Source organism: Artibeus jamaicensis, unplaced genomic scaffold, assembly GCF_021234435.1.
Source record: "Artibeus jamaicensis isolate MK-2021 breed Jamaican fruit bat unplaced genomic scaffold, CSHL_Jam_final contig_525, whole genome shotgun sequence".
NCBI lineage: Eukaryota > Metazoa > Chordata > Mammalia > Chiroptera > Phyllostomidae > Artibeus > Artibeus jamaicensis.
The window spans coordinates 268,786-295,846 of record NW_026521874.1 but is presented as its reverse complement, the minus strand read 5'-3'; the positions used below and the strand labels follow the sequence as shown (position 1 = coordinate 295,846).

The following is a 27,061-nucleotide window of genomic DNA, read 5'->3' as shown; positions in this document are numbered from 1 at the left end:
CAAACCTACCAACTGCAACAAATCAGAGCTGACACCATGGTCAATAGAGCAAAAGAAGACATGAAAGCACTTATTATCCATGTGTTCAAAAAGCTAATGGGGCCTGGCTGGTGTGGCTCAGTGGACTGAGTGCCAGCTTGAGAACCAAGATGTTGCTGGTTCAATTCCTAGTCAGGGCACATGCCTGGGTTGCGGCCAGGTCCCTGGTGAGAGGCAACCAATCAATGTATCTTTGCACACCAGTGTTTCTCTACCTCTCTTTCTTCCTCCCGTCCCCCTCTCTAGAAATAAATAAGTAAAATCTTAAAAAAAAGGAATGTGAAGTATAACAATAAATATTGATATTAAAAAAAACCCCTAAAGGAACAATTGAACATATTAGGTAGACTGTAGAAATACAGAAAACCCAAACCCAGCTTTTAGAGAAGACAGCACTACATCCAAAATAAAAACATACTGGGTGAGACTAGGGGGAGATGAAACACTGTTGAAGACTGATGAATTTAAAGATAATAGAAACTATCCAGAAAGATGCACAGAGAAGGGAAAAAAGACTCAAAAGATCCACATGCAATTCTATACCCAGTGAAAATGTCTTTAAAAAATGAACATGAGCCCTGGCTGGTGTGGCTCAGTGGATTGAGCCTGGGCTGAGAACCAAAGGGTGGCAGTTCGATTCCTGGTCGGGGCACATGCCTGGGTTGCGGGCCAGGTCCCCAATGGGTGCCATGTGAGAGGCAACCACACACTGATGTTTCTCTCTGTCTCTTTCTACTTCCCTTCCCTTCTCTCTAAAAATAAATAAATAAATAAAATATTTTTAAAAATGAAAATGAGATGAAGGCAGGAGAAAGATGGCATTGGCAGGGATGCTGCTACAGACACACTACAGGAGGTCTGAGAGGAGACAGTCCCAGGACACCAGGGTGAGGCGGTGCTGCCACCTGGTGGTGATGTACTCCACGTAGGCGAGGGCGTCCTCAATCCGACGCTTCTTCGTGCACAGGATGATGCGGTTGAAGTTGGCATAGACGACCGACGACCCCAAGCGCTTGAACTCTGCGATGAGCCTGAGGACCAAGTTTGGAATCAACCCTCAAAATGCTCCAGAGAATCCCTCAGACACCGTGAGGAACAAGCTGGTGATCTGAAGCACAAGTGCCACTCTAAATATATCGAGAGCACAGAAGCAACAAAGCGTGAAGATTTGTGTGGAAAACTCACCATAATCAAAGCCACACAGAAGCAAAGGGAAAAAAGTACGCTTCATATCACAGAAAATGATTAATTATTATGTAGAAAGAACTCATACAAATCAATGAGGAAAAAGCAACAAAACTAGAGAGAAATGGGCAAAGGATATGAGGACTTCATTCCTAACAAGGATGCAGACTAAAAGTCTCCGAGACAGCTGCTCAGCTGTCAGGGCACCAGCAGCATCCGCTGTGCGGGGAGGCCTGGGTTGCTGGAACCCCCTCAGGAGCTCTCTCCCAGTCGTGAACCCCACCAGACCTGCAACGGCACCGCTTCCTGGAGGACACTGCACAGGACCTCAAGCACAAGGCCACTCCTTGGCTATCTGTAACAGCCTAAGTTCTGGAGACAGCCTAAGTGTCCACTTTTATGGATGATACATCCCCACACAGGCCTCCAAGATCTACCATTGACTACAAGGAGGTGCGGAAGAAATGGTGTACAGCCACTTGCGCAGAAACGCAGCAGAAAGACTCTGCAACGCAGCCCCTCCCTGGAAGGACCTGCAGGAAGGTCCCACAGGCGCTGGGTCTCGGGAAGCCGTGGTTGGCAACACTCACTGCAGGAAGAGCTTCTTCATCATGTTGTGCAGTGTGCGGTGCAGGGCGGGGTCGTGAAGCAGTGAGGACGGGGACTGCAGCCAGCGGTAGAAGTGCATCACCTGGTTGTCGGCGTAGATGTTGCGGTACTGCGTGATCTCCCTCACCCAGCCCACCACCATGCTCTTCAGGATCCTGGAAGGGGTGAGAGCATGTCCTCTACCGTCCCTGACCCCAAGTCTAAACCCGGTCACTCTGCTCTCTGCAGCTCCCCGCGCCTCTCAGATGAGGCCAGGCCTCACTACCTCCCAACCCACTTCTCAGTCCAACCCCACCCTCGGCACTAGCACAGACCACAATCAGCAGAATACCTCAGGCACCTCACCCTGCTGGGAGACCCACAAGAGACAGTGGAGACCACCAGGGCCTCCTCCCCTGCAAGGAAGTCCCATCTTTACCCTCTGTCTCCCCGTGACCGCCCCGAGATATTGCTCAGGTGAGTCCGCACACGGTGGCACAAAGCGTTCCCTTGGAGGGACGGTTCCGCCGCCTTTCGGGACTGAACTGGCCACTTCTCCGCGCAGCAGCCCCTGGCACTGCCTGCACCACGCACACCTGCCCCTGAGCCTTTCTGCTGCCATTTCTCAAGCCCAGCCCTCTCTTTGGAAAGGCATCAGGGCTGATGTGTACTTTCCGACGCCAACCCTGACGCTCGGCCACAGTATGACCACAGCATGCTCTTGGCCTGTGGCTCAGTTTCTGCATCTCTATAGTGGGCGATGGCCACCCCTCCACGTGGGGTTGTGTGGGCAGTGAAGAGCACACATGATCTCCGCCACAGTGTCACCCTGTCACAGCAATTCTGACACCCAAAGTCTGTAACTTGCACCACTCTCTGCCTGGCTGGACCCACATTTGTGTGCTGCCATGTGTCCCACAGCAGACACTGGACCAACGTCCACACCCCAAGTTAACCAGTGTTCTGTGGACATGCCTCTGGCCATAAGAAGGGGCCCAGGACACAGGACGGGGGACTGTCACCTGTCCTCACGGTGGCTTCCAACTCTACAGCGTGAACAGATGGAAGCCTGAATGACACTATTTTAGCTCTTCATTTCCCAAAACAAGAGCAGAGATGAAAAGGATTTCTAATGTTCCTTCTAGACCCCAAACTCAGCTATTCTGCCTTTGGAGCGGAGCGAGCACAAGAACAAAAGGTCAGATGTTCTGGGGTTGCAGCCCCGGGCACCTGAAGGTGCTGGAGCAGAGGGCCGTCTCGTCATAGCTGGCGGGTGCGCTGGCGGCCTGGTTGCCAGTGATCATGTCCTCCAGGGAGGCCTGCGGGGCCACATCGAAGCTGATGCCCATGCTGTCAGCCCCCTCCATGTCGTTGACGTGGTGAGACTGCAGGATGGTGTTGACGGCCAAGTTCTGAATGTCCAGTTCCACACACACTGCACACAAAGACACGCTATGCACTGGCCACCCTGTGTAAAGAGCCTGACCCCAGCGAGCACTACCTCAGAAGTTCTGGGGTTGCCAGGGTGACAGATGAGCACCCAGCTGGGGCTGACCACGGAGCCCGCCCTGCACTCATCTCCCAGCAGCTCGGCTGAGCCCTGAGGGTCAGTGCTGGGTGTTCTCACCAACTCAGAATGGCACCCAACAGCAGAAACACCAGCAGCAGAGGTCCCTGGGGGTCTCACCCACCCACCTGTGGAGTAACAGCCCGAACTGTTAATCTCCATGGTGGCCTGGTCCTCGAACTCCATAATGAGGCGGTTGTCATCAGCCTCCTTCCCACCCAGGTCAGGACGGCATGTGGGGGACAGCCAAAGCAGATGGTTGTGGCGCTGGAGGTGGCGGGCAAAGAAGAGGTCGGAGCCAAAGGTGGAGATGTCCTCGGGCAGATTTCCAATGGGAATGTGGAAGTACCTGCATGGGGTCGGCCCCACAAGGGAGTGGAAACCAGAGAAGAGCGACTTGCTGTAGGAGACGATCTGGCTGGTAACACCAAGGTGGGCAGAGCCACAAACATGCTAAGAGTAGCCTTGTGCTCTGCTCACCTGCTCATCTCAAAGGCCTGTGACAGACAGGTGTCCAGGTTGAGATAGTGGCGGATCATGCGCCGGGCTCCGTGACGCTGCCAGTCCAGCACTCCGTAGCTGATCTTGTCAGCCACTCGGACAGGTACCAGCGGGAATTCCTCTAGCACAGGAATCTCGCTGGCCAGCCTTTTCAGCTCCCAGTTGGACTGCACGGCAATGAGGGTGGGCCCACGGCGCTCCTCCTGAGCACAGGGAAGAAAGTGGCTGTGGGGATCCGGCCTGGGGGAGGGGCTCATCCGAAAGTGCTCCCACCTCACTCACCTTGTAGGCCAGCAGGAAGCGCTGGATCGCTCTGCAGATGGTTTTCAAGTCAGTCTCAGCCCGAACTTCAAATGTGTGTTTGGGGGGAGGGAGGAGCTCAGGGCCCACTTTCTCCAGCAGGAGGCTGTGCTCAGCTGAGTACAGGGCGCTGAGGCTGGGCATCTGGTTGCTTCGCACCTGAAGAAGGGCCGTGTCAGCCCTCCCCCAGAAGGGGGTGCAGCTGACAACTCCACCTCTATGGTCCCACTTCTAATTCAACTGTCACAGGTACTCGTGGGCAAAGGCTTCTGGAAACAAGGCTGGGGCTACTCTGTCCCTGCCCACTCGGTCTGTCCCTCCCACAGCCCCAGCTCAGGAACTCACGGTATCCAACACAAACACGGACGCCCTACGCTGAGAGGGAACGAAGATGCCAAAGAGCGCCTTGTGGCCTTGTGTGTGATGATACAGGTAGATGTGACGGATGCTCCCTACAGAAAAACATGCAGGTCACCCGAGATGTGGTGGAGACTGGGCCAAAGGGGCGGCCGGCACGCGCCATACCTGGTTCCAGGTAGCTGAACTGGGCCAGTGAGCGCATCTCCAGGTGTTCAAGAGAGAAGGTTTCTGCTTCCCAGCCTGACAGGTGCCTCACCAGTTGTTTACTGACCACACACACACAGCCCAGGTGCACCAGGGCCCGGAACAGTAACGGTACCTGGGAGGATCGGGGTGGGCAGTGCTGACTGGGGCCACAGTTGGAGCACAGCCCTCTGCTCTGGGCAGACACACTGCTGAGATTCTGTCCCTGGGGTGGACTCCACAGGGACCACTGCTAGCCCACCCATGCCCCACGTGAGTGTTCTTTCCTCTATTTCATGCAGCTAGATCCTTGCTCAGTTCAGCTGGGAAGGCAAATTACCTGCGTCTCGTACACGCCCTCGATGTCTGGGGCTGACAGCTCAGTGTTGATCTCGTTGATATGTTCTTGGTACATGTCCTCCGGCACTGAGTACTCATACAGGTTGTAGACCATGTTGGAGCGAGGAAGGACTCGATTCACCTGGGGACAACATGGCAATGACCTCGTCACATGGCTAAGCAGTGATGTTTGTTTAGCACATACCCTGCACAGGTGCACACCTATGTGCACACAGGTATGTGCATTATTTAAACAGTCCCGGCACGACTGGTGCCCACAACTGTGGAGTACACCCCATTTTACTCTCCCATGAGTAAAACTAACAGCTTGGAGAATAACTCAGAAGCAAGCTGAGGCTTCTGAAAAGCACACAAGCTCACAGACTGGGAGGGGCGGGTGTTCCTCATTTATTTCCTGTCCTTTCCAGGGTTTATGAGGGTGCAGGCTGCAAAACACCCAGAAAAACCACACTTTCCTGGCCAGAGGATAGGGAGAAGAGCCCCCGGGGGACACAGAGCAGGGTAGTCCTGGCGAGGAGGGAGCCAGAGAGGAACTCAAAGGCTGGAATACTCTGAAAGGAAGGACCTTCTCCCACAAAGTTCCACTGTCACATCCAAGAAAGTTGCAGGGATTTCGGCCACCTGTCTCGTTGCACCACACCCTCCCTGTCTCTCTCTACCTCCACATTCTTCTGAGTCTCCGGGTTGCAGTTTCACCATCTCAAAAAACCCACCTTGCTCAATCTGGCTCTGAGTACACAGGTCTCACCTAAACCATGTGGAGCTCAGAAACATCAGGTGGGGCCGACGAGGACCCGCCAGGGGAGGAGGCAGAGGACCACCCACCATAAGATCCCACTTATGTGAAATGTCCACATTGGGCTTGTGCAGAGGCAGAATGTGGGCTGGTGGTGACTGAGGGCTGGGGGAGAGAGACCGCCAAGAGGCCTGGGGTATCTTTGGGGGGGTGATGAAAATGTTCTATGATCAGCTGGTGATGGCTGCACAACTCTGAACATGCTATCAGCAACTGTACTGCACAGGAAACGAGTGAACTGTAGGGCGTGTGAATTGTACCCCAATAAGCCTTGACACCACAGAAGAACCTATGGAGACAGAGTCTGCTGTCTGACAACTGCCCGCCCTGTGGACATCAGATATAGAGAACCGGGCACCCAGGACAAGGGCACCAGCAGCCCCTGTCACTCTACACTCAGCCTTCACAGACATCAGTTCGATGATTACTGTAACATCCTAGAAGGCTCTCAGGAGACGGAGGCTCCAGAACACTGTGCTCCGGCCTGCACGGCCCACCAGTCTCTGTATCTGCGAAGCCCGATTCCTTCTGCAGACTCCATCACTGGGGAGACAACCTTAGAGGCACTAACCAGCTCCCGTACCTTTCGATACGCAGGCCCCTCCTCTGCTTTGGGCACCCGCTGGTTCACGTAGAACACTCGGGGGATGTTCAGCCTGATGCAGTGCAAGTCGCTGCCGATGACAGCCCACAGCCTGAACATGCCAGCTTGGTTGGTCTCACCGATCTGCAAGGAAACAGATCACACGGCAGCGTGTGTCAGCCTAAAACAGAAAGCACACCACACCTGTGGACAGGCAGGCTCCCTGGAGGCCTCAAGAACCACCTTTAATTACAGAGGTACAAGAATCAAGGTCCGCCTGTCCTTCTCCATTCCAGACTGCGGGACGGTCCCCACAACCCCGAGCTGGCCCATAGGCCATGCTGATGCTCTGAGGTGTCCCGCCCCCCCGCCGCCCCCAGGGACCCCCGTCCACACCCGCACAATCTGCCATGGAAGGTCCAGAATGCTGCGGGCGGTTCTTCGCAAGAAGCTCCCCAGCCCTGTGGCGGGCCCCTCTCGCATGGCACCAGGATGCAGCACACCCTCTGCTTCCAGACGCCGCTTCTTCCTGCAAGCCAGGCGCTGCCGGGCCTGCAGCTGCCACTTCTTCTTGTGGAACCGGAGCCAGACCAGCCACTCTTCCTGGGATGGATGGCGGGACAGGTCAAGAGGAGGCAGAGACACAGTAAAACAGGACAGCCTTCCATGGCAACAGAACCGCACAGCTTCCAACCACTGTTGTAAGGACCGGGCATCCCACCAACCTCCTCAGGATCAAGACCCATCTCGGGGTCGCTAGGCCACTCAGGGGACCCCGGAGCAGACAGTGCACCCCAGCTGGGCCTGACTAGTGTCTGCTCCCTCCACCCACTGGCCGGTCCAGATGCCCTGAGGCTTCTTACCTGGGTGGTTCCAAGGGCTGGAGGCTGCCCCAAGATTTCCTGCCAGGGGACCATCAGCCCCAGATCCTGCGAGTCCTCCTGGCTCTCCCAGAGAACCCGCTTTCTCTTTGTAGCTACGGGGACGGCCACACGGGGGTGCTTTTCAAGGCCGAAGTCCTCCATGTCGGGAGCACCAAGGCTCTGGGTGCTGTCTGGAGCCCGGGCCACACCCACCTGCAGCCACCCAAAAAGGACTTAAAACCTGGCTCTTGGCAAATTCTCCAATTAGAGATCAATCCGAATGGGATAAAGTACTTGCATGCAAAGTTATTCATTACAGACTAAACTACTACTTTTCACTTTTAATTGCAAGGAGGTCAAACAGAAATGTCACTGGAGCGTCACCATTCTGTGTCTGCTCCGGAACTCCCCTTTCCATGATAAATACACTGCAAAGAACAGGTAAACCCCCTTCTTCTTTCTTTCTAGTCTCACACCTTTCATTACACTGTCTTTGGCATTTTTTTAGTGTTTATAATAAGATTTTGTTTTACAATTTAGAAAACTCAAGTCTCAAGGTACAGTGGCTCACGCCAAGTCACTCAGTCTATAGGCACAGACTCAGTCTACAGGCACAGTCCACATGTACGGTAAGGTAGTTCTCCACCCAACCCGAGTCAGTGCCTCCTGTCACAGATGAGCACTGGGAAGAATTCAAGGGCAGAGTCTCAAGGTGTTTTTAGGGGAAAAAAATTCCTGACCCCTGAATGGAAGCATCCAACCTCACGGAGGTCGGCACAGGGACTCTGGCGCCCCGACTGGCACAGCCCCCACCGGCCCAGCCCAGGCCCCATTACCTGTCTCTTGCCCGCAGGGAGGAAGAGCTCACTGATCTTCTTCTGCTTGTAGATGTCATTCTTTTCCAGCAGTTTCTTGTGCAGCCAGTCAGGGTGTTTGACGCGTGGCACTGGGTTCTTCACCTGTAACGAATGTGAAACTAGTCCCTCGTCTGACTGTGAGTTGGGGCCAAGCCCAGCATCCTGTCTGCTAAGCCCCCCGGGGCCCTGCCGACGGGGCCCTTCACCTCACCTGCTGCAGAGCCGCGGGAATTGTGATGATCTTCTGTATGGCGCTGCCCAGCCGCTCAATGTAGTAGTCCCAGTCCAGAATCTGTGGGCAGGGACAGCGGGGGGCATGAGAAGAGCAGCACTGTGCTTCTCTGCATCTTACTTATCTTCTTAGAAAGTCTGACAAAACTGCCCATGTCACAGAGGAGGAACCTGAAGCGCAGAGCTTAAATGACACTCAAAGGCAGGGGAACCAGCATCAGGACCTTACGACAGAACCAAGCTTTGCTCTGTCCAGGACACAGTGAAAGGCGACCCCATGTCCAACTTTTCCAGTTTGGCAGTAAAGGGTAACCATTTATTTCCTCAGCCATCGTGTACTGGGAAGGCAAGTGCCAAGAGTGAAGACGAGTCGGGGATGCTGAGTCTTGTTTTCCACCTGACCTTCTGGCAGTAGGAAAAAAACAGCACTTACTGTCCGAATATCAAAGTCTTGGAGGGAAGAACTCTTCAGCCACTTGCGGAGAAAATGTCTCCTCACGGTGGGCTCTGCCTGGAAAATGGCGAGTGGGATGGCCCTGGGTGACGAGAGGCACAGAGCTGACAGCCAGAACGCCTGCGACACCTGGCAGAGTGCTTATCATTTAATGTTGTTATTTTGTATAAACTATACCTAGTATCTAATGTTTACTGTATTTAATAACTAAATAACATTTCATTGTACAAAATACCATGGTTTAATAACCATCCCCCACCAGCGGTCATTTGGCCTGCTGTTTGGCTGCTGTGAACAGGCCTGTTGAGAAATACCCTCACATAAATGACACATTCATGTGCATGCCGGTAATCAACCATTTCCGAAGTTTTCTTCCGTGACAACGTACAGGAAGAGTCCTCTGCTTTCCTGGAAGAACAAGCCAGTTTGCATGTCACTAGCAGTGGGTCTAACCCCTCTTCTTTCCACTGGAGAAAATATTTGTTATTGTGAAGTATTACGAACATAAACAAACTCAGGAAGACAACAAATACCTGCACGCCCACCGCCTAGTCCTTAGCTTCCAGCCCTGCCGTTTGACTTCACGTGTGAAAAAGCAGAGAGGAGGACAAAGCCACCCCGTGCAGCCCTGCTGACTCTCCCCACGGAGAAGGAAGCTCGGTCCTTGTCCTTGCTCCTGGGCACGTCTTTATACCACTGCTGTTCGTGTGTATCCACGAGCACACGAATGTTTTCCGTATCTGTGAACTTCATACAGAGGTGCTGAGCTGTACACATCACCTTCGACTTGCTATTTTTGAACTCTTGGTGTTGGAATGTAGCCACAAGTCACTCCAACTCCTGTACAGCATCTCCTTCTATAAAAAAAATACACTTATCCACGTGACCTCAAGGACACTTGTGAGGGCCCTAAATTTCGCTGCTCAACACAGTGCAAACACAGCAGTTGTGCAGGACTTGTCCCCAGAAGTGCTTGACTGCAGTGAGTCAGGGGTACTCTCCTTTACCATGTATTGGTTTCTCTCCAAAGTGTCTGTCACTCTCAGTCCCGTGTGTACTGTGAACGCTGGTCTACATGGTCACCGGCAACTGGTATCAGTGGATTGTCTGTTTCCGGCCAACAGGTGCATCTCCTGACTACTGTGCATCGGAATAACTCCCCATGTGCTGGCCATCATTTCATCATTTGTGAACTGCCATTCCTGTTCCTCATTTTTTCTCTGGGTTGCCTTTTTCTTACTGATATATAAGAATTCTTTATTTTACTCTGTATATAACCTATTTTGGCCTTATATCAATTCCATTTTTGACTGGGGTTTTCTTTTTAAGAAAATAGTTGCTGTGTTTAATTCATTTTTTACTTCCTTGCAGGTATTCCGAGCATAGGTGAGAACACTGACTGTTGAAGTTTCGGGCTTTATCAGTTATCTACTGCTGTATTACAAATCACTCCAAAACCTGATGGGTTGAAATAACCACTTTTTTGCTTATGAGTCTGTAATTTAAGTGTTCTTGTCTGGGGTCACCGTGTGGCTGTGGTAGACCCCCTCACAGCTATGGTCTCCCGCTGCACATAGTGTCTCAGGTTCCATGGTCTGGGCCTCTCTGGCCACACCAGGAAAACAAGAGGTCAGAGCAGAACCACGAGGCCTCCTGTGACCTGGTGTCAGAGGTCACATGTCACTTCTGCCACATTCCCCGTGTCATAGCAAGTCACAGGGTCGCTTAGAATCCAGGCAAGGACACACCTCGTCACGGAGGCAGCACTGCAGCAGCCGTCTCTGTTACAGCTTTTCCTAATGGTGCTCACTTCCCCAAGTCGCCACGGTTGTGCGTGTGCCCCCCACAGCGACACGCATGCCTTGGATCCACTGCGTTCTCATTTGTGCAGCCCTTGCTCAGCTCCAACAGCCCAAGGAGCACGGGATGATGGGAGAACTGCTCTGTCGACCCTGAAGTCTGTAACCAGGACTAGGTGCTGCCACAGCAGTCATTTGCCGTTGCCTTGATGTGCTCCAGAAGCTGGAGGACGCCCTTTCTGGAATGCTGACTGACTCCCTTTGCTTTGCGGGCGTCTGGTTCTTGACATACCTTGCTCTGTATAGAGTTGATTCACATGAGACCGAGCACCAAGCAGGGAAGCACACACAGTGCTCGAGAGCTAAACAAACCTTACAGGCTGTTGGGGGCACGAGGCCAGGAGGTCAGGGACATGTGGCAGTGGCAATGTGCTGGAGCACCCGTGAGGCACGCCACCGTCACCTCCCCAGCCAGGGTGCACCAGTGTCCTTGAGGGTGCGACAGGACCTTGAACGGGGCCCGTGGTACCTGATACTCCATAAACCCACGTCCCCTGGGGCTCCTGGCGATCAGGCTCACTGAGTTTGCTATGGGGTCCTGCGGGGCCCAGTCCCTCGTCACCCTGGAAGTCCTCACCTCTCTGTGACAGGAGAGCCCTCGGGCTTCCGGGAGATGATGTAGCGGCAGCTCAGCCCCGCATCCTTCACCATCTGGTCTCCCAGGAACTCGGCCAGGCGCTTGGCTGTGCTGATGGATGTAGACTTCTGCTCCCCATAATCTTCCAGCTTCCGAGACATGGAACGGTTCTCAGAGATCAACTCGAAGAGCTCAGCATCGGGCATGTTGGCTGCCTGGAGAGAACAGACAGAACGCTGTACGGAGGTAACGGAGCGTCCCCAGCTCACCTGGGACTTCTCCCTGTGGAATCGCTTTTCCCAGTGGATAAGCTGAAGACGTAGTGTAATTCTAAGGACTGCCTCATACCAAGCACAGCAAGATTTTAAAACCAAACACAAAGCCTTCACAGTTGTTAATGTTCCTGCGCACATGTCCCTGACCTCCTGCCCTCACAGCCTGTAAGACTTGGAAGCTCACCACATGTGCTTCTCACTTGGTGCTCACTCTTGTGTGAGTCAGCTCTATACAGAACAAGGCATGTCAAGAACCAGACACCCACAAAGGGAGTCAATGTCCCAGAATATTCCAGTATTCCTTGCATCCACAAACCTCTTCCTAGTCAACAATGCAGGAAAGGTAAAGGCGTCTGTACAAAGATGTCTGATGCAACGCTATTTACCACAGTGGAAATCTGAGGCCTACCTGATACTCAACAGTAGACAACTAGCTCTGTATATGAACCCACATGAACTCGATGAAATACAAACACTACAGGGCAGTGCGGGAACAATGACAAAATCCAGGAGGTGTACTGAAGATGTGCCAACACCGTCATTCAGGCTGTAGAAACTGTGTGTGCGTTTATAGGACTGACCAAGACTTAATACGAATCAAATCTGATGTGATGTTGGCAAATATTTCTATTAAAGTCCTTTCTCATCACGCTACTTGTCTCCTTCACAGAACCCTGCCACTAAATACAGAAGCAAGGGAGACTCTGGGAGGCACCGGCGCTCAGCAAGTCTTCGGATTTCATCAGCATTAGCCCCAAGTTCATCTGTTCTGGGTCCCTCTTCCCGTAAGATCCTCGAAGCCAGGTGGGGGCGGTGACCTCACCTTGCTGTACAGCACATCCAGCCAGTAGTCAGCCACCTTGGCGACAGAGCCATACACCTCCTCCAGGGTGCTGCCCCTGAGGAAGGCCTCGAACACGGATGACTGGAAGATCTTGATGAGCTGCAGCTCCCCGCGGCGCTTTACCTCAAAGCCCTTGAGCTCCGCCAGGGAGCCGTCCTCGTTGAACACAGCGTACCTAGAAGCACAGTGAGCACAGCCATGACCGAGCCTGCGACGATGGCTGACCCTCACTGCCATCTGACCCGCCTCATTTCTTGCATCCACCCGGTAGCAAATACCCTGTGGTTTCTCTCCAACATAAAAAACACTAAAGGGCCTGCAGCCTGTGGTACCGGAAACCAACAGGTGGTAAACAGAGCTGGTGGCATCACTGTTGACAACAGCTGCCCAAACTGAATCAAAAAGGACGAAAGACAGAACTGAGGTCTGTCCCCGTCCTGGCTCCTGGTACATTTCCTGGCCAGGTCGTTAAATCTAACGCATCCGTTTCCTTTCCCAAGCACAGAGGCCGTGGTTTTCCTACCTCTTCTTCAGTTTCTTGCCCTCTTCCTTAGAGGCTGGAAGGATCATGGCAAGGTAGGGTCCGTCAACTTCAAAAAAGATGCTGTTCTCTGAGCGGGTCACATAGGTGAGTGAGGAAGGCTCGGCCAGCTCCTGATACTGATCGTTGGTGAAGCCTTCCTGCAAAATCAGAACAAAGAGGGGCAGCCTCACTCGTTACTGTCCAGGCCTAGACGTGACCGGCTGCCCCTCCGAGCAGTGGACAATCAGCAAATGAGGTCTTCTGTACAACGAACACCACTGAGCAAACAAGAGAGACCAAGTTCTGACACACGTCCAGTGTGGATGAACCAAAGTGCATTCTGCTGAGTCCAGAGATACAGACATTTCCACGTGCAGGACACTCTGGGAAAGGTGAAATGGCCACACGAGAACATAGTGGGGCACCAGGTGTGAGGGTGGGAGGGCAGCACTGGGGAACTCGGTTTGGAGCTGCTGTGTGGCTCTGCGGTGGGGACACGTGACTGCACAGGACTGCACTCTAGGGAGTCAGCGTCACTGTGGGCAAACAAGCAAACATTCAGCCAGGCTGTTGGGCGACCCCAAGAGGAACTGCAGATGGACAGAAAAACCCAACAGTATTCCTGATGGATGACAGAACCCCACTGATGGGCTGGGGAAGAAGGACTGGGGTAAGTAACTGGAAACCCTGCTTTGAGCAGGGAGTGTAAGATGGAGCACAAAAGCAAAGGTGTACGAACACTGCTGCACCATCCCCAGGAAAAAGAACCGGGCTCCTTGGAGAAATGCTGATTCCAGGGTTGGAACAGGAAAATGCGAGATGAGGCTGGAGTGTCTTATATTACCAGGAAGTAAGAAAGTGCTCCAAAAAACCCAGCTCCCACACCACACAACTGGCACGTCCCAGGGACATGGGGGTGAACACGAAGGAGCCCAGTGGCCAGGGGAGGAAGCTGAGCCACGAACGTGAGACAGCGGTGTATTACAGCCCGGAACCACGCCCACAAGCCCACATGGACATAAACACACAGCCAGGTGATCGGTAGCAAGGAAGGAAGTGGAGGGAAGGGTTCCAATGGACAAGGAACAGGAGGAAGGGAAATGGAACCAGCACAGACAACACCGACGTCAGCGGTTGTGTGTGAGCAGTGGGCACGTGCCGTCTCAGAAGCTCCGCTCGCAGGCTCTGTGGTACTTTGACGTGTGGTAGAGAGAGGGACCCGATCCCAGAATAAGACCATGGGGAGGCGGGCAGCCTTGCCTAGTGACCAGAATTCAGATCCAGACACCACGCGCGGACAGTGCTACATGACGTATTACCTCTGTGGTGCTCCTCCAAAAACCTAAGTAGCCTCAGTGTAATAACCCAGGAAAAGCAGACAAATCCAAACTGAGTGGTAGTCACAAGATGCCCGACCGGAGCTTATGGAAGGGTCCCGGTCAGGACAGGCTGGAAAGACGGGGGACCACCAGGCTGGAGGGGCCTGGGAAGGGCGACTGCATGCAGCACAAGGTCTGGCAAAAACTGAGAAATCCGAACAAAGCCTAGCTGAGTGACAGCTTTGTGTCAACCTGAGCCCCTCAACTCTGACGACTACGCCATGGTTCATAGACTATGTTATCGTTAGGGGAAGTTGGCTAAAGGATACAAAGGAATTCTCTGTTCGGTTTTTAATTGTCCTGTAGATTGAAAATTATTCCAAAATAAAAAGCTTAAAGTCTGGGTGCTGTGCTGCAGAACAGAAACACATCCAAGTAACTTGAGGACAGGGTTTTCTGCACACGTCCTCAGGCTAGAGAGCACAGCTTGAAGGCAGAGATGCCCAGTCTGAAACCAGGAAGGTGGATGGAGTGAGTCCCCTCTCCCAAATCCACATCACAGTGGTGCTGCTAGAAACCCAGGCTTACCTTGACCATGATGTTTAGCATGGCCCCGGGGTAGGAGATGGTCACCTTGGGTTTTTTTGTGCTAGTCGTCTTGATGACGAAGTTCTCAGGAAAGCTGTTGGGCAGGACGCACCAGATCCCGTCTGTGTCCAGCTCTAAAGGCCTCCTTCAGAGAAACGGACCACTGAGGCCACGGACTCGCTGGACTGTGGCCCGTGTAGCAACAAGCCAATGCCAAGTCCTGACCGTGGACGAAGCCCTCCCACTTTCCCACTCCATCCTCACCGGCCTTTCCCTCCCACCTCGGCCCTCCCCACGGTAGCCTCACCCAATCTGCTCGATCAGCTCCCGAGCCTGGGTGATAATGCTGGCTCCCGTGAAGCAGACGATGCCGGCCATCTCCATGGAGTACCAGCGGGCCCTGGGAAGGACAGTCACAGCTGTAGGTGGCGGGGTTCCCTCCACAGGGTCATTAGGAAAGGTCCGAAGAGGGAGAGAAGGACACCAAGAAGGGGACTCTGGAGCTTGAAAGGACTAAGAGGGGATTTAGCTCCGTGATGAGGACCTTTCTGTCTCTACTTCAGGTGATAGGTCTCTGCTCTGGAAATTTCTGGAAGGAGGCAACACAATAGGTTACAACCTCTGCCTCAGGGGACTCTCTATACCAGTCCAGATGGCCGGTGCTCTGTGAGCCTTCTCCACTCTTCCGAATCTGTGTGCACCCCCAACTTCTCAGGGAAAACACTCCTGCAGTCACCTTCAGCTTCCCGCCAGCCCACCTGGCTCACTGTTCCTGTACCTCGTTTCAGCCAGAGGTGCCTCCTGCCCCTGAAACTGCTCCAGTTCTAGTCTTGCTCTCTGCCCAGCCCCCCTACCATTAAAAAGCAACACAAATAAACGAAATGACCCTCTCTCGAACCCTGTGCCATCCACTGCCTTTTCCCTCCAGATCTGCCCTGGCAACCCTCCCTGCAGCACCCAACCCCAGGAGCAGCCTCCACTTGGCTCCCCCTTACCCTGCACTCAGCCTCTCAAACAACTCATCAGGGCCATGGTGCCGCTAGCAATCGCCGAGCAACTGTCTCCGCGGCCCCAGTGATGACATTCCCTAAGTCTCGTGTGTTGGACAGAAACAAATAAATTGCCATCTCCTGCCCAGGCTGTTCAGATGAACATGCTCAGCGGTGCTCCCCAGACCCACGAGCTGGTGTGGCCCTCACCCCTACCCTGCCTCAGCACACTCAGCCGCGTTTTGGATGCAGGCCCCGAGGCACTGTGCTCCCTCCTCTCTAGTCCCTTCACTTGTCCCATGGCCCAGGGAGTGCCCGGGCAGGAGCGTACCCTTTACGCATGACGTAGCCGTAGAAGGAGTTGAGGATGCACTTGTGTGCCAGCTGCAGGGAGTCATACAGCACCTCCATGTTCTTGCAGCGCTTGACCTCGGCTGCGTCGCCGGCCTCCACAGCTGCGCTGAGCTTCTTTTTCCACACCTGGAACACACACACCTCCTAGATCACCGCTCACATTCTACAGCCATTGCTAAGGTTCTATTTTGGAAACTGTAAATGTAAAGAAAAGTTAAGCACAAACAAAATGAAGATTGTAGGTGGCTGTCCCAGAAGGACATTGGTGGTATTTTGCCATGTTTGCTTTATCGCATCCTCTCTCTCTCTCTCAGCACTCCCACTGATGTTGTAGATGTCAAACACCACGGCACAGAGTTTCCAAGGACAAGGACATGTTCCCACATAACCACCACGCTACTACTGCCCCAGAGAAACCTGCCACGGCCCTGGCTGGCGTGGCTCAGTGGATTGAGTCCTGGCCTGCGAACCAAAAGATCCCCGGTTGGGGCTGTGCAGGAAGCAACCAATCTATGCTTCTCTCGCACATCAATGTTTTTCTTCTTTCCTCTCTCTCTAAAAATAAGTAAAATATAGAAAAGAGAGAAACCTATCATGGATACGATACTGACTTGTCCCACTGGGTCTGCACAACTCCAGCTCAGGAGCCAGGCCACAACAACGTGTGGGGTTCTCAGGTGTCCTGGTTCACCTTTAATCTAGAACTGCCCTGTGTGTGGCCAATGTCCTATACGGACTTCAAACACATAGGAGTACGTCCATGCTCCATTTTCATTTCCTGTGAGGCCCAGGACTAGAAGATACTCCATTACAGCAACAACCTGCTTGGACACCTCAGACTTGGGGCAGCTTCAACCTCCCAGAACACAGCCCAGGACCTGACAGCGAGAACCTGGGGGAGCAGGTGAAATGCACATCTGAAGAGCAGCACCAGAGGCAGGAGCTTCGCTCCTACAGAGCCCCAGGTTCCAGTGCGGCCCTGTGATTCCAGTCCCTCTCTTACCTGACACACTGACAAGCTGTATCCCAGGGGTTCTCAGACAACAGAGCTCAGACACGCTGACAGGCAGGGACCCAAGTGCACACCGTTGGCAGCAACCCCTCAGGAGAGTGATACGCTCATCAGCCAGAATCTAAGGGCCACCACTGCCTGCCAGATATTATACCATGCTGGGAGGCAGCAGACATGTCCTCATCTCTGTGGTGGCCATTACGTCGTTTCTAGTCAAAAGCCACAGAACTGCCCCCTGAAAGGATGACCTCGGGGAGGGTGATGGGCACAGGCACTCAGGCACCTCAACTTCCTCCCTGAGCTGCCTTTCTTCCCCATTTGCTAAGTTAGAGGCAGTCACGGTAGCCAGGTAAGTGACATGCTGCTTTATTGCAGAACACTTCACCTCACCTCCTGGGCTGCCGTATTTTCTGTATTAGAAGAGTGGTACAGCCCTGGCTGGTGTGGCTCAGTGAATTGAGCACTGGTCTGGGAACCAAAGGGTGGCCGGTTCGATTTCCAGTCAAGTCACATGCCTGGGTTGCAGGCCAGGTCCCCAGTAGGGCGCACACGAGAGGCAGCCACACACTGATGTTTCTCTTTCTCCCTCACTTCCCCTCTGTCTAAAAAACAAAATCTTAAAAAAAAAAAAAGAAAAAAGAAAGAGTGGTACATTCCAGCACTTAATAAACGTGCTGATGAACCAAAGGCTCTATAGAACTTATTTCAGACTGGAAGGCTTCAGATCATGAAGGCTGGGCCATGGTAACCCTCCATATGCCAGCAGAGGGGGGCACGTGGTGATACCCGGCCCCCACAGCTGGCGAGGCTTCACTGGCAGCTCAGCTCCACTGGGTCCATGTGATGAAGCAAGTCTTTGCCAACAGAGGCCGTGGGGAGGGCTTGGGACACTGTCACTGACCTCCTGAGGCCAGTGTCCTAGGATGAGGAGCCAGGCCTGTTCTGTGTCTCTATTAAGCGGACTTAGGGGGATGAGAGCTATTCAGGAGTCCCTGGTAAAAGCAACTGATAAAGAAATGGAGAACCCTGGCTGGTGTAGCTCAGTGGACTGAGCACAGGCCTGCGAATCAAACAACTGTGGTTCAATTCCCAGTCAGGGCACATGCCTGGGTTGCAGGCCAGTTCCCAGCAGGGGACGCACGAAAGGCAACCATACATTGATATTTCTCTCCCCCTCTCCTTTTTTTCCCCTCTAAAGATAAATAAAATCTTAAAAAAAAGAAATGGAGAGACCAGAAGTATTTCAGGAAGTTCCCCATCTAATGTGAGAAAAAAATGATTTTAAATGTTTGCTACTTAAAGAACAAAAGACTTAAGACACTTGTTGAGTGTCTACTATGTGCTGGTTATTCATTTACTTTGAAGAAGGCAGTCACTACACTGTCAGTACTTGTCTGACGTGATGAATTAGTAACTCAGGAGTTAGATGGTCTGGCAGTTCCCATCGCCAGCTGACCCAGCAACCTCACTCCTGGGAATGCACACACGAGAACCAGAAGCAGGAAGTTGAGATATTTGTACACACACGACTGTCCAGACAGAGCCCAGTGAGGCTCTGCGTCTGAGGAAAGGAGACCCACCTTGTGGAGACCTTTGAACTCGTAGCGCCTGTCCCGGAAGGCACGCACGGTGTCCACGTAGAAGGAATTCTCCCGTTGGCAGATGGTGGTCAGGCGCTCCTCCACTTTGGTCACGTGGATCTTCTTGTACGCCTTGCGGCAGTAATCTGGGGTACAATGCCAGGGGGTGGGGTAGGAGGACCTGAGACTCCACACAGGAGACAGCCAAAGGAAGCCAGGGTGCAACAGAGGGCAACAAACCAGCTTTCTCTGAGGCTGGCGTACCCCACCAAAGAAGGGGCAGCCCCAAGGCCGGAGGAAGGAGCTGAGCGCCTGAGCGCTGCAGGAGGAACACAAAGGCAGCTTCCAGGAGAAGCAAGGCCACCGTGACCTGATCTGCTGCAGTAACCAGTTCACTGAGGCCAGGCCATGCCGTACCCACACAGCCCAACAGAGGCCCAAAGTCCAGGCCGCTCACCTGCCAGCCTTCTCTTCTCGTATTTAGCCTGTTCCTCTCGGGACAGCTCATGAAAGGCCCGGGCCGGACCCTCGGGTGTCAAGGGAGGGAACTTCTCTGACTCCAGCTGGTGCTGGATCCTATGGTACTCGCTGCGACTGGCCGGCACTAGGCGGGATGACGGGCGGGAAAAGAGTCTGTGACAAAGACCAGCCCTCCAGCCTCCCGCTGGGCAACACCCCGCGCCCCACAACACCCCAGGAAGGCACTCACTGAACTCGCCCCTCCACTGCCAGGCCATTTTCCTCTGGCAGTTTGCCCCGGGCTTGTTGAAGTCACAGGCTGCACAGGTGGCCTCGTCTACCATGGCAGAGGGCTACGGAGAGGACGGGAGGTCAATCAGGGGTCAGGCAGAAGGAAGCCCATCTGATGCAGGAATCTGTCTTACCTGCAGGCGGTTTGTCAGAATGATGTTTGGGTACATGGCCCCCACATCCAGGTGGTAGATAAGGGGACACTCAATACGGTTAGGAACATCTTTCAGTGAGGTGAGCTTGCTCTTGATCTGATCGCACACCTACAGAAAAGGGGGACAGAGGTGGAGGCTGATGACTAAGATAAAAATTGGAGACTACAGAGTAACAAACAAGGCACCACAGAACCTGGATGGATGGAAGCTACCAATGCCAGGCCCTGGAGGTGCAGAAAGCTTGCAAGAAAGAGCAGAGCCCTAATGAGGACAGCCTCATGGGAAGCAGAAGCCGCCATCCCAGAAGATGTGGGGGTTGGGAGAAAACTGCACAAGACTGTCTGTGGCCTTGCACAGTATGGCCTGTCTGCCAGCAAGAATGGGACCTGGCCACCTTTCCTGAGTACCCTGTGAGCCCTCGAGATGCAGGCATGTGACACGCTGTCTCTCACCCAGCAACCCCTCATCTGACCAATGAGAAGGCTTGAAGGTTAGCATGGGCTCTGACCAAACATCAAGCTCTGAACCGTGGTGCTAGACTGCCTCCAACTGGACCTTATAAACCAATGTATCAGATTCTGTTTCCACAATGGTTGTTAGCCTAAAAACCCTCCCGATACCAAACAGCTAAGGAACTCTACATGAAATATGAAAACTGTCCCTGTAAATACAGAACTGAGCTTCTGCATTATACCCAGAGTGCAAAAATGATAAGCGAACCACATGAAATCAGAGAACAGGGAGCTGGGTGGGTGCCCTGGCAGAGGCTGGGCCCTATGTCAGGTCCCCAGGACCGCCCCGGGTCTGGTGACTCACAGTGAAAAGGACACGGACCTCAGTCAGCCAAGGGGAAACGCGTGTGTGGTGAGGCTGGGATGAGCTTCATCCTCCCAGCACTTAACTGCGAGACACGTGTGGCCGTCTCCTAGGGAAGCACCTAGGAACCCAGCGCCCAGACTCTTACTGGTGGTGGTGGGGTCACATGGGCCCTTGGACGGACCAGACCAGACTCAGGAGGAGGGCTCAGCACAGACCAGGGTTTGCACAAGAGTGTAGACACACGAGTCCTTCCTCTCGGAGAGCGAGGAGGACCTCCTGACCCTCCAGCTAGCTGGGCATGAGACCCAACACCATGTGCCTGGAGCCTGTGCAACTACCCCTCACTGAGTCAGGTTGCCGATGTGACAACACTGTCTTGTCCTACGGACCAGAGCAGAAGACGCTCTGCCACCGGTCTCAGCAGCAGCACGTGGCAGGAGCACAACAAGCACACTGCTGACAGAAGGCAGCACATGGGGACACTTACTCCCTTCTCCCGAGTGTTACCTCTTGGAAGTTGGTGACCTCCTCCATGGGCACCTTCTCCTCTTCCTCGATGGCGTGACGCATGGTCTTCTCCACTCGCTGCAGCAAGAAGTCAAAGGCGGCAGGGTTCTAGTGTAAATGACCGAGAGGGACACAGATGAGATGGGAAAACCCCCTAGCACCAACCAACCTACCTCAGTCGGGGTACTGCACTGTCCTGGACCTGGGCATGCCAGACAAAGGGTGCCGGGTGAGAAGCCCATGGGTGAAGGCTTTACTCCAGCCCGTATGGCTTCTGGGTGCCACTAAGCCTCAAGAGACCCAGGAGGGGCGTACCATCCTGAACCGGCAGGGGATGTCACTGCGGAACACGCCCGACTCAAGGGCCTCCACATGGCCGCCCACGTAAGTCTCAGCGTCCAGCACGTGGCCATCATCCGTCAGCTTGTTGAACTCCTGCTCCTGCTTGTTGGGGAAGACGATGTTGGCATGGAAGGCCTGTACCATGAGCAAGGCCTCACACAGGGTCCCGGAGCCCTTCCGCAGCACCTACAGGAAACGCCAGGCTGTGAGCCCTCACCAGCATCCCACAGCCTCATCCCCATCAGCTGCCCAGGCCCAGGAGAGGCACCGACCTCATCAGGCTCCATGGGGATAATAGTGCACAGAGCAAATATAAAGGGGTGCACGTACTTCATGTACAGATAGTAGGTGGCCACGGCGTCTGACACTGAGTATGTGGCCAGAGTCTGAGGAGAGAACATCAGAGATAAGGGTGATGGCACGTCCAGAGGTGCCAACCCCCCTCAACACCCAGACCCCCCGAGTCAGCATGGCACATGAACCTGGGGCTGCTCAGTGGCCATCTGGCACATGTCCTCGGGGTCCAGCTCCACGGGGTCATAACCCAGCTTGGCTTTGGCAGCTGCCTTGAGGTTGTGGCTGCCCACCGGAAGGTAGCTATCCCTCTTCACCCACCTGGAAAGGAGAGGAGAGCAAAGACCAGAGGGATCCTGAGAAGGGCCCGGAACCCATGAAAGACGGTGAAGCTAGACATACACAGCAAGATGCACAGTACTCCCAAGGGTTCTCTGTCACAGACACACCTGCAAACATAGGAGAGGCCGGGTCAGGCCCCCGGGCCCCCCTCATCTTCATGGAGAATAGGGAGTAGGCAGGCAGAAACCTGTACCCAGGCCTTTTCCCAGAACCCCCTGCAGCTTGTCCTGTCAGTGCTGTTGGGGTCTGCCCTGCTCTCCCACCCCTCCGGCCTCGTTGTCAAACGCTCCTCCCCTCCGTACAGGGTCATGTTAGCAAGGACATCCCCTGCCCTTCAACCCCGTGCCTGTCTCCACTTCCTCCCCATGACCGACACCACTGTCTCCCTGGGATCCACAGCTCCTACTGCCCATGTCCTCTCCCAACTCCCTTGGCCTCACCTGTGCAAATACCTGCTATGGCCCCTCAGCATCACCACCCTGAGGCCCCCACCTCTTCTCTCACTTGTCTTGAGTCCACCTACTCCCACAGGCTCACACTGTCATGTCCTGTGGTCTCCACGTGGATGGGGCTCTTAGGCCTGCTTCCACCTGATCTGAGCTCTGCCCCACTTCCCCGAATGCCCGCACCCAACCCTGAGAACCAGCATTCCCCATGCCTCATGCGCTCCTGCCCCCCAAATCCATAGCTCCCCAAGTCCAACCCTCTCTTCACTCCTGTACACAATACAACTGGGCCTCTCCCCTGCAGCCTATGTGCTGTAACATCAGAGCTAGAAGGGTAATGGACCAAGTGTTAAATGTGTCAATGGCTCCACATGAGGGCCAAGATGAAACTCCTCTCCCCTCAGGGCACTGAAGGCCCACGAGACCGCCATCCCCTCCGGCCTCCCTCTCAGCAGGCTGGGCCACTTTCCATGCTTATTCCTGGCCCAGACACCCCAGCCTGTCAGGCACAGTGCTTGTGCTTTGAGAGAGAGCTGGGCTGCTGCACCTGAGCTCGGGTGGGGAAGGTGAGGGGCCTCACCACCAGGCCTTTCCTTCTGGTCTGGCTGCCTGACCCTGATGCCAATGCTCAGCAGGTGTGAGCTCTGTAATGAGTATGTGACAAAAGACAGCACATCCCAGCACCTAGCCAGAGCCTGCAACTGCTATCCTCAGTGGAGGGAGCTGCTTCTCGGAGGCCACCGTCCTCACTTCGAAGGTGTGGACGGGACGGAACTGCACTCATGGAAGGCCCTCCTGAGACACTGCCACGTCGCCAGGTGAGCTGCAGGGCCTACCTGAGACAGTCCATGTGAATGCACTGGGGCGCCTTGTACTCCCCCTGGCTGTCCTTCTGGAATCCGATCTCCTGGTACATGCTCAGTCCATGGACCGCTGCTCTGGCCTCCACAAACGGCCTGGGAATGAGAGGATGGACAAGCGTAGGAGCGGTTAGTTCTAATCCCCTCAGAGACAGGGGAGACCGCCCCCCGCGATACTGAGCTAGGAGCTCCTCACACTGAATCCTCAGAGCCGTGACCCTCCTACCATTCCCCTCCCCCCTTTTCCATTGCACCATTTCTCAGCATACAGTTCAGCAGCATTAAGTAAATTCACAATGTCATGTGCCCTCCCAAGCTCTTTTTAGACCCTCACAAATTAGACATCAGACTCACCAGTCAAAAAAGTCCCCGTTATAGGTGACCATGATGGTGGGTTTGGTCTCCTGGATATGTTCGAACCATCTCTGGATTAGATGAACCTGAAGTGAACGAGTCCCAGTACTCAGGGGTTTGCTTTCCTTCTTCGAGCTACTTCCGAGTACCTCTCCCAAGTTCTAGAAAAGCCACCTCCTGGCAGCCCTTCATCTCTGTCCCCCACCGGAGCCTGCCCATGAACGCAGACAACGTCGGGAGCCCCGAGCCCGCGAGTTGCCGCTCTTGACTGCAGGCACACGGAGGCCTTAGAAGGGCACGCGTGCCTCTCCCTCCACCTTACCACAGTGCTGGCACTTCCCAGTGACAGCTCTTTACCTCGTCGGGTTCATTGAAGACACAGAAGGGACCTTCATACTCTGGCTTGGGGGTGAACTCAAAGTCCTCAATGTCCTCTGCAACGATCTCCCTGTTGGTGATGAGGTAGCCCTGTCCCATGAATTAGACACAGAGCTGAGGCGCGCCTCTCGGCCCTGGCCCAGAAACCCCAACCACCATAACCACAGCGTCAACTGGAAGGTGCCCAGCTTTCCCACATGCCGAGCGCCTCAAACTTTCACCAGAAGGTTGGGAGCATGGCCGGTATCAGAACAGATCGCTAGGACACTCTCTTGGATTCTAATCACTCACTATTCACCCAAAAAATACTAGTCGTGGGGTGGACACTTCTGGTTTGGGGACCCGACAAAGCCTATGTTCCCAGGGATCTCACACCCTAGAAGTCACAGCTCACCTGGCCATCGATCATATAGGAAATCATCATAATCTGGTCAGTCTCAGCATCAGGAAACTTGAGGGGCAGTTTGGTTGTCTCAATGTCAAATGCCAAAACCACAGGGTCCTAGAGGGACAAAACACAGCGTGAATTGGTCACAAACCACACCCACCACCAGCTGCTAAAACCAAGAGTCCAGTTGCCACAGGGAAAGGTTCCCCTAAAAGCAGGACAGGCACCTGAGGGCTGACCATAACTCACTGGTGGAATGACGACTCAACACACATGAGAAAAGGCTGGACTGCAATTAAAGCCTAGACATCTTCAACTTGGAATTGAGAAAACGACATTGCAAAGTGGTCCCTGAGCCAAGGCCTTCCAGTCACAAACCCATTTTTCACCACAACTCTTCCTACCGACTTCCCTCGATCGCTCAGACCCACCCCAGCCCAGAGACCACATTACCTGGGGAAGCATGGGAACAAGTGTAATTGTACTCGTGGGTCAGAAACTACAGGACAAGAATCGCTCTATAACCCTTTCCAGAAAGTACTCAGGGGAAAGAAGCAAACAGACCTTTGAATCAAACTGTCCTTTCAGCACTGACTTAGACCTCTCGGAAAACCAACAGGTACCTCGGGCTGGAGGAAACACGAAAGGCACTTACAGGTCGTTCGACGAGGTCATCTCGGCGGGTGACCTCCACCGGCAAGGCACTCCCTCGGTGTCTGACATTGTACCAGTGCGCCTGCAGGACAGGCAGCCATGAACTGGAGAGTTCTGAACCTGCTTCCCCACCGACTTACCCTTCAGTCCACCCTCCGGTTGTCGGACAAGCCCGTGAGCCACGCCTGCTCACCACGTGGATCTTCAGGTCGATGGAGAGGCGGATGTGGTAGGGTACATCGTACTCTCGCATGTCCACAATGTTGTCCAGTTGGTCAGCGGTCTTCTTAGAGGTTTCTTCTTCATCCACAATCACACTGCCCCGCTGCAGAACACTGCAAAATAGAGAACAGCTTACTCAGCTACACCCCCTGAGGACTGGGGTGGAGAGAGCACAGCCTACGGGGAGTAAATACGAAAGTTAAACCAAGGTGGCTGAGGACCAGGATGGGCCCTTCTTACGGGTGACCCTGGAGGACACCTTTGCCGAGCAGCAGGCACAGACACACGGAAGTTCAACGCACACTCAGAACATGTGCACTTTACAGGAGACGGGCTATTCCTCCATTAAAAGAATAAAGAGGCCCCGGCTGGTGTAGCTCAGTGGATTGAGCACGGGCCTGCGAACCAGACAATCGCGGTTCGATTCCCAGTCAGGGCACATGCCTGGGTTGCAGACCAGTTCCTTGCAGACCAATTCCCAGCAGGGGACGCATGAAAGGCAACCATACATTGATGTTTCTCTCCCTCTTTCCTTCCCTTCCCCTCTAAAGATAAATAAATAAAATATTAAAAAAAAAAAAAGAATAAAGAGGAAACTCAGTTGGGAGGCACATCTACAAGTGTGACCTGCCCTCACTGAGCCAGTTTCTTCATCAAGAAAAAGCAGGAGTGTTGTGACGTAAGTTACAAGGCTCTCAGAAAGGTCAAGTGACAGGTAAGTGGTAACTGTTTCTATTACCATTTCTACTCCGACCATATTCAAGCAGAAAATCATTGTCAGTAGTATATTCACTCCAATATTAATCCACTAAACTTCAAAATATGGGAATGGACTATTAAGGGGGAGAAAGACAGTGATTTTTAGAGAAGGCTCGGGCCTCTGGGGCCTTGGTCTCTGGTTACGCCCTACAATATTCTAAAAAGTAATTTATGGGCCACTGAAGGGGTGCGGGGCATTCGCAGAAATGTTTGGTATCCCAAATTGATCTTCTCTTGTCAGAGAGTACAGTTCGTTCTCCTGTTAATGTGCCAAGACTTCCTCTCCTTAACTTCTTCCCCTGCTCCCTATTACTGTTGTCTAAAGGTCTGCAAACAGTGTTTGGTGCAGAGAATATGGAATTTCTCTGCATAATGCCCAGGGTTTTCTGGAGAAGATGTGTTATGTAAATCTAGGCACTTAATAAAATGTGTAGACAGCTTAATACTTGCCATAAATTATGAAAACAGAATGTGTTAAGGAGATGGGATTAGAACTCTAAAATGCCTTTAGTTATAACTCAATTTTAGAGTTGCAAATCCAACCCATGTAAGAAAAGAGAGACATCCAAAATATAAAATACAACATGGAAATCACCATTTATTTCACACAAATGGAGCATATAAGAAATTCTATTTAATTGCTCCAAAGTGTTTCCACATTGAATAGAGCCAATCATTAAGGTCACTTAATTGCTGAGTTTTCCAACCTCCTATCCGTGTTGTCAATGTAGAAAAAATGGGAAAGTCCTGATGATTGACTGGCTGCTCTGCCTGCGAGAGCGAAGCCTACCTGGAGAGCATAGCTGTGTAGGCCTCACTGGCGTGGCCCTGCTCCCGGTTCTTTCTCACGGCAGGTGCAATCTCCTTCCTCACTCTGACGAGGTCCTCCACAGTGTGGAAGGACAGCTTAATGTAATTTCGCTTCAAGCCCACCAAGTGATTTGGCTTCAGAGTGAAGAGACCATGCAAGAGAGAAAAAATTTTATTAGAAAAAGAAAATAAAG

At 53.3% G+C, this 27,061-nt stretch overlaps 1 protein-coding gene across 2 annotated transcripts in view; it reads right to left on the bottom strand.

Moving 5' to 3' along the window:
* Positions 1-27,061, bottom strand: part of POLE (DNA polymerase epsilon, catalytic subunit) — a 40,008-nt gene that overhangs the window by 9,956 nt on the left and 2,991 nt on the right. For both annotated transcript variants that reach the window (XM_037161062.2, XM_053669691.1), the window contains exons 6-41: positions 26,848-27,002; positions 25,270-25,411; positions 25,078-25,158; positions 24,429-24,536; positions 24,014-24,124; positions 23,657-23,742; positions 23,279-23,398; positions 21,843-21,975; positions 21,633-21,746; positions 21,334-21,546; positions 21,019-21,126; positions 19,672-19,800; positions 19,497-19,599; positions 19,245-19,391; positions 18,788-18,933; positions 16,173-16,321; positions 15,160-15,252; positions 14,853-14,997; positions 12,946-13,103; positions 12,402-12,597; positions 11,304-11,518; positions 8,847-8,949; positions 8,394-8,474; positions 8,162-8,284; positions 7,326-7,538; positions 6,859-7,065; positions 6,463-6,606; positions 5,064-5,204; positions 4,706-4,859; positions 4,526-4,632; positions 4,163-4,339; positions 3,860-4,083; positions 3,508-3,728; positions 3,043-3,247; positions 1,815-1,988; positions 945-1,070 (exon numbers count right to left, since the gene is read on the bottom strand). In XM_037161062.2, coding sequence (XP_037016957.2) covers positions 945-1,070; positions 1,815-1,988; positions 3,043-3,247; positions 3,508-3,728; positions 3,860-4,083; positions 4,163-4,339; positions 4,526-4,632; positions 4,706-4,859; positions 5,064-5,204; positions 6,463-6,606; positions 6,859-7,065; positions 7,326-7,538; positions 8,162-8,284; positions 8,394-8,474; positions 8,847-8,949; positions 11,304-11,518; positions 12,402-12,597; positions 12,946-13,103; positions 14,853-14,997; positions 15,160-15,252; positions 16,173-16,321; positions 18,788-18,933; positions 19,245-19,391; positions 19,497-19,599; positions 19,672-19,800; positions 21,019-21,126; positions 21,334-21,546; positions 21,633-21,746; positions 21,843-21,975; positions 23,279-23,398; positions 23,657-23,742; positions 24,014-24,124; positions 24,429-24,536; positions 25,078-25,158; positions 25,270-25,411; positions 26,848-27,002 — 5,252 coding nt within the window. The remainder of the gene's footprint in view (positions 1-944; positions 1,071-1,814; positions 1,989-3,042; positions 3,248-3,507; positions 3,729-3,859; positions 4,084-4,162; positions 4,340-4,525; positions 4,633-4,705; positions 4,860-5,063; positions 5,205-6,462; positions 6,607-6,858; positions 7,066-7,325; positions 7,539-8,161; positions 8,285-8,393; positions 8,475-8,846; positions 8,950-11,303; positions 11,519-12,401; positions 12,598-12,945; positions 13,104-14,852; positions 14,998-15,159; positions 15,253-16,172; positions 16,322-18,787; positions 18,934-19,244; positions 19,392-19,496; positions 19,600-19,671; positions 19,801-21,018; positions 21,127-21,333; positions 21,547-21,632; positions 21,747-21,842; positions 21,976-23,278; positions 23,399-23,656; positions 23,743-24,013; positions 24,125-24,428; positions 24,537-25,077; positions 25,159-25,269; positions 25,412-26,847; positions 27,003-27,061) is intronic.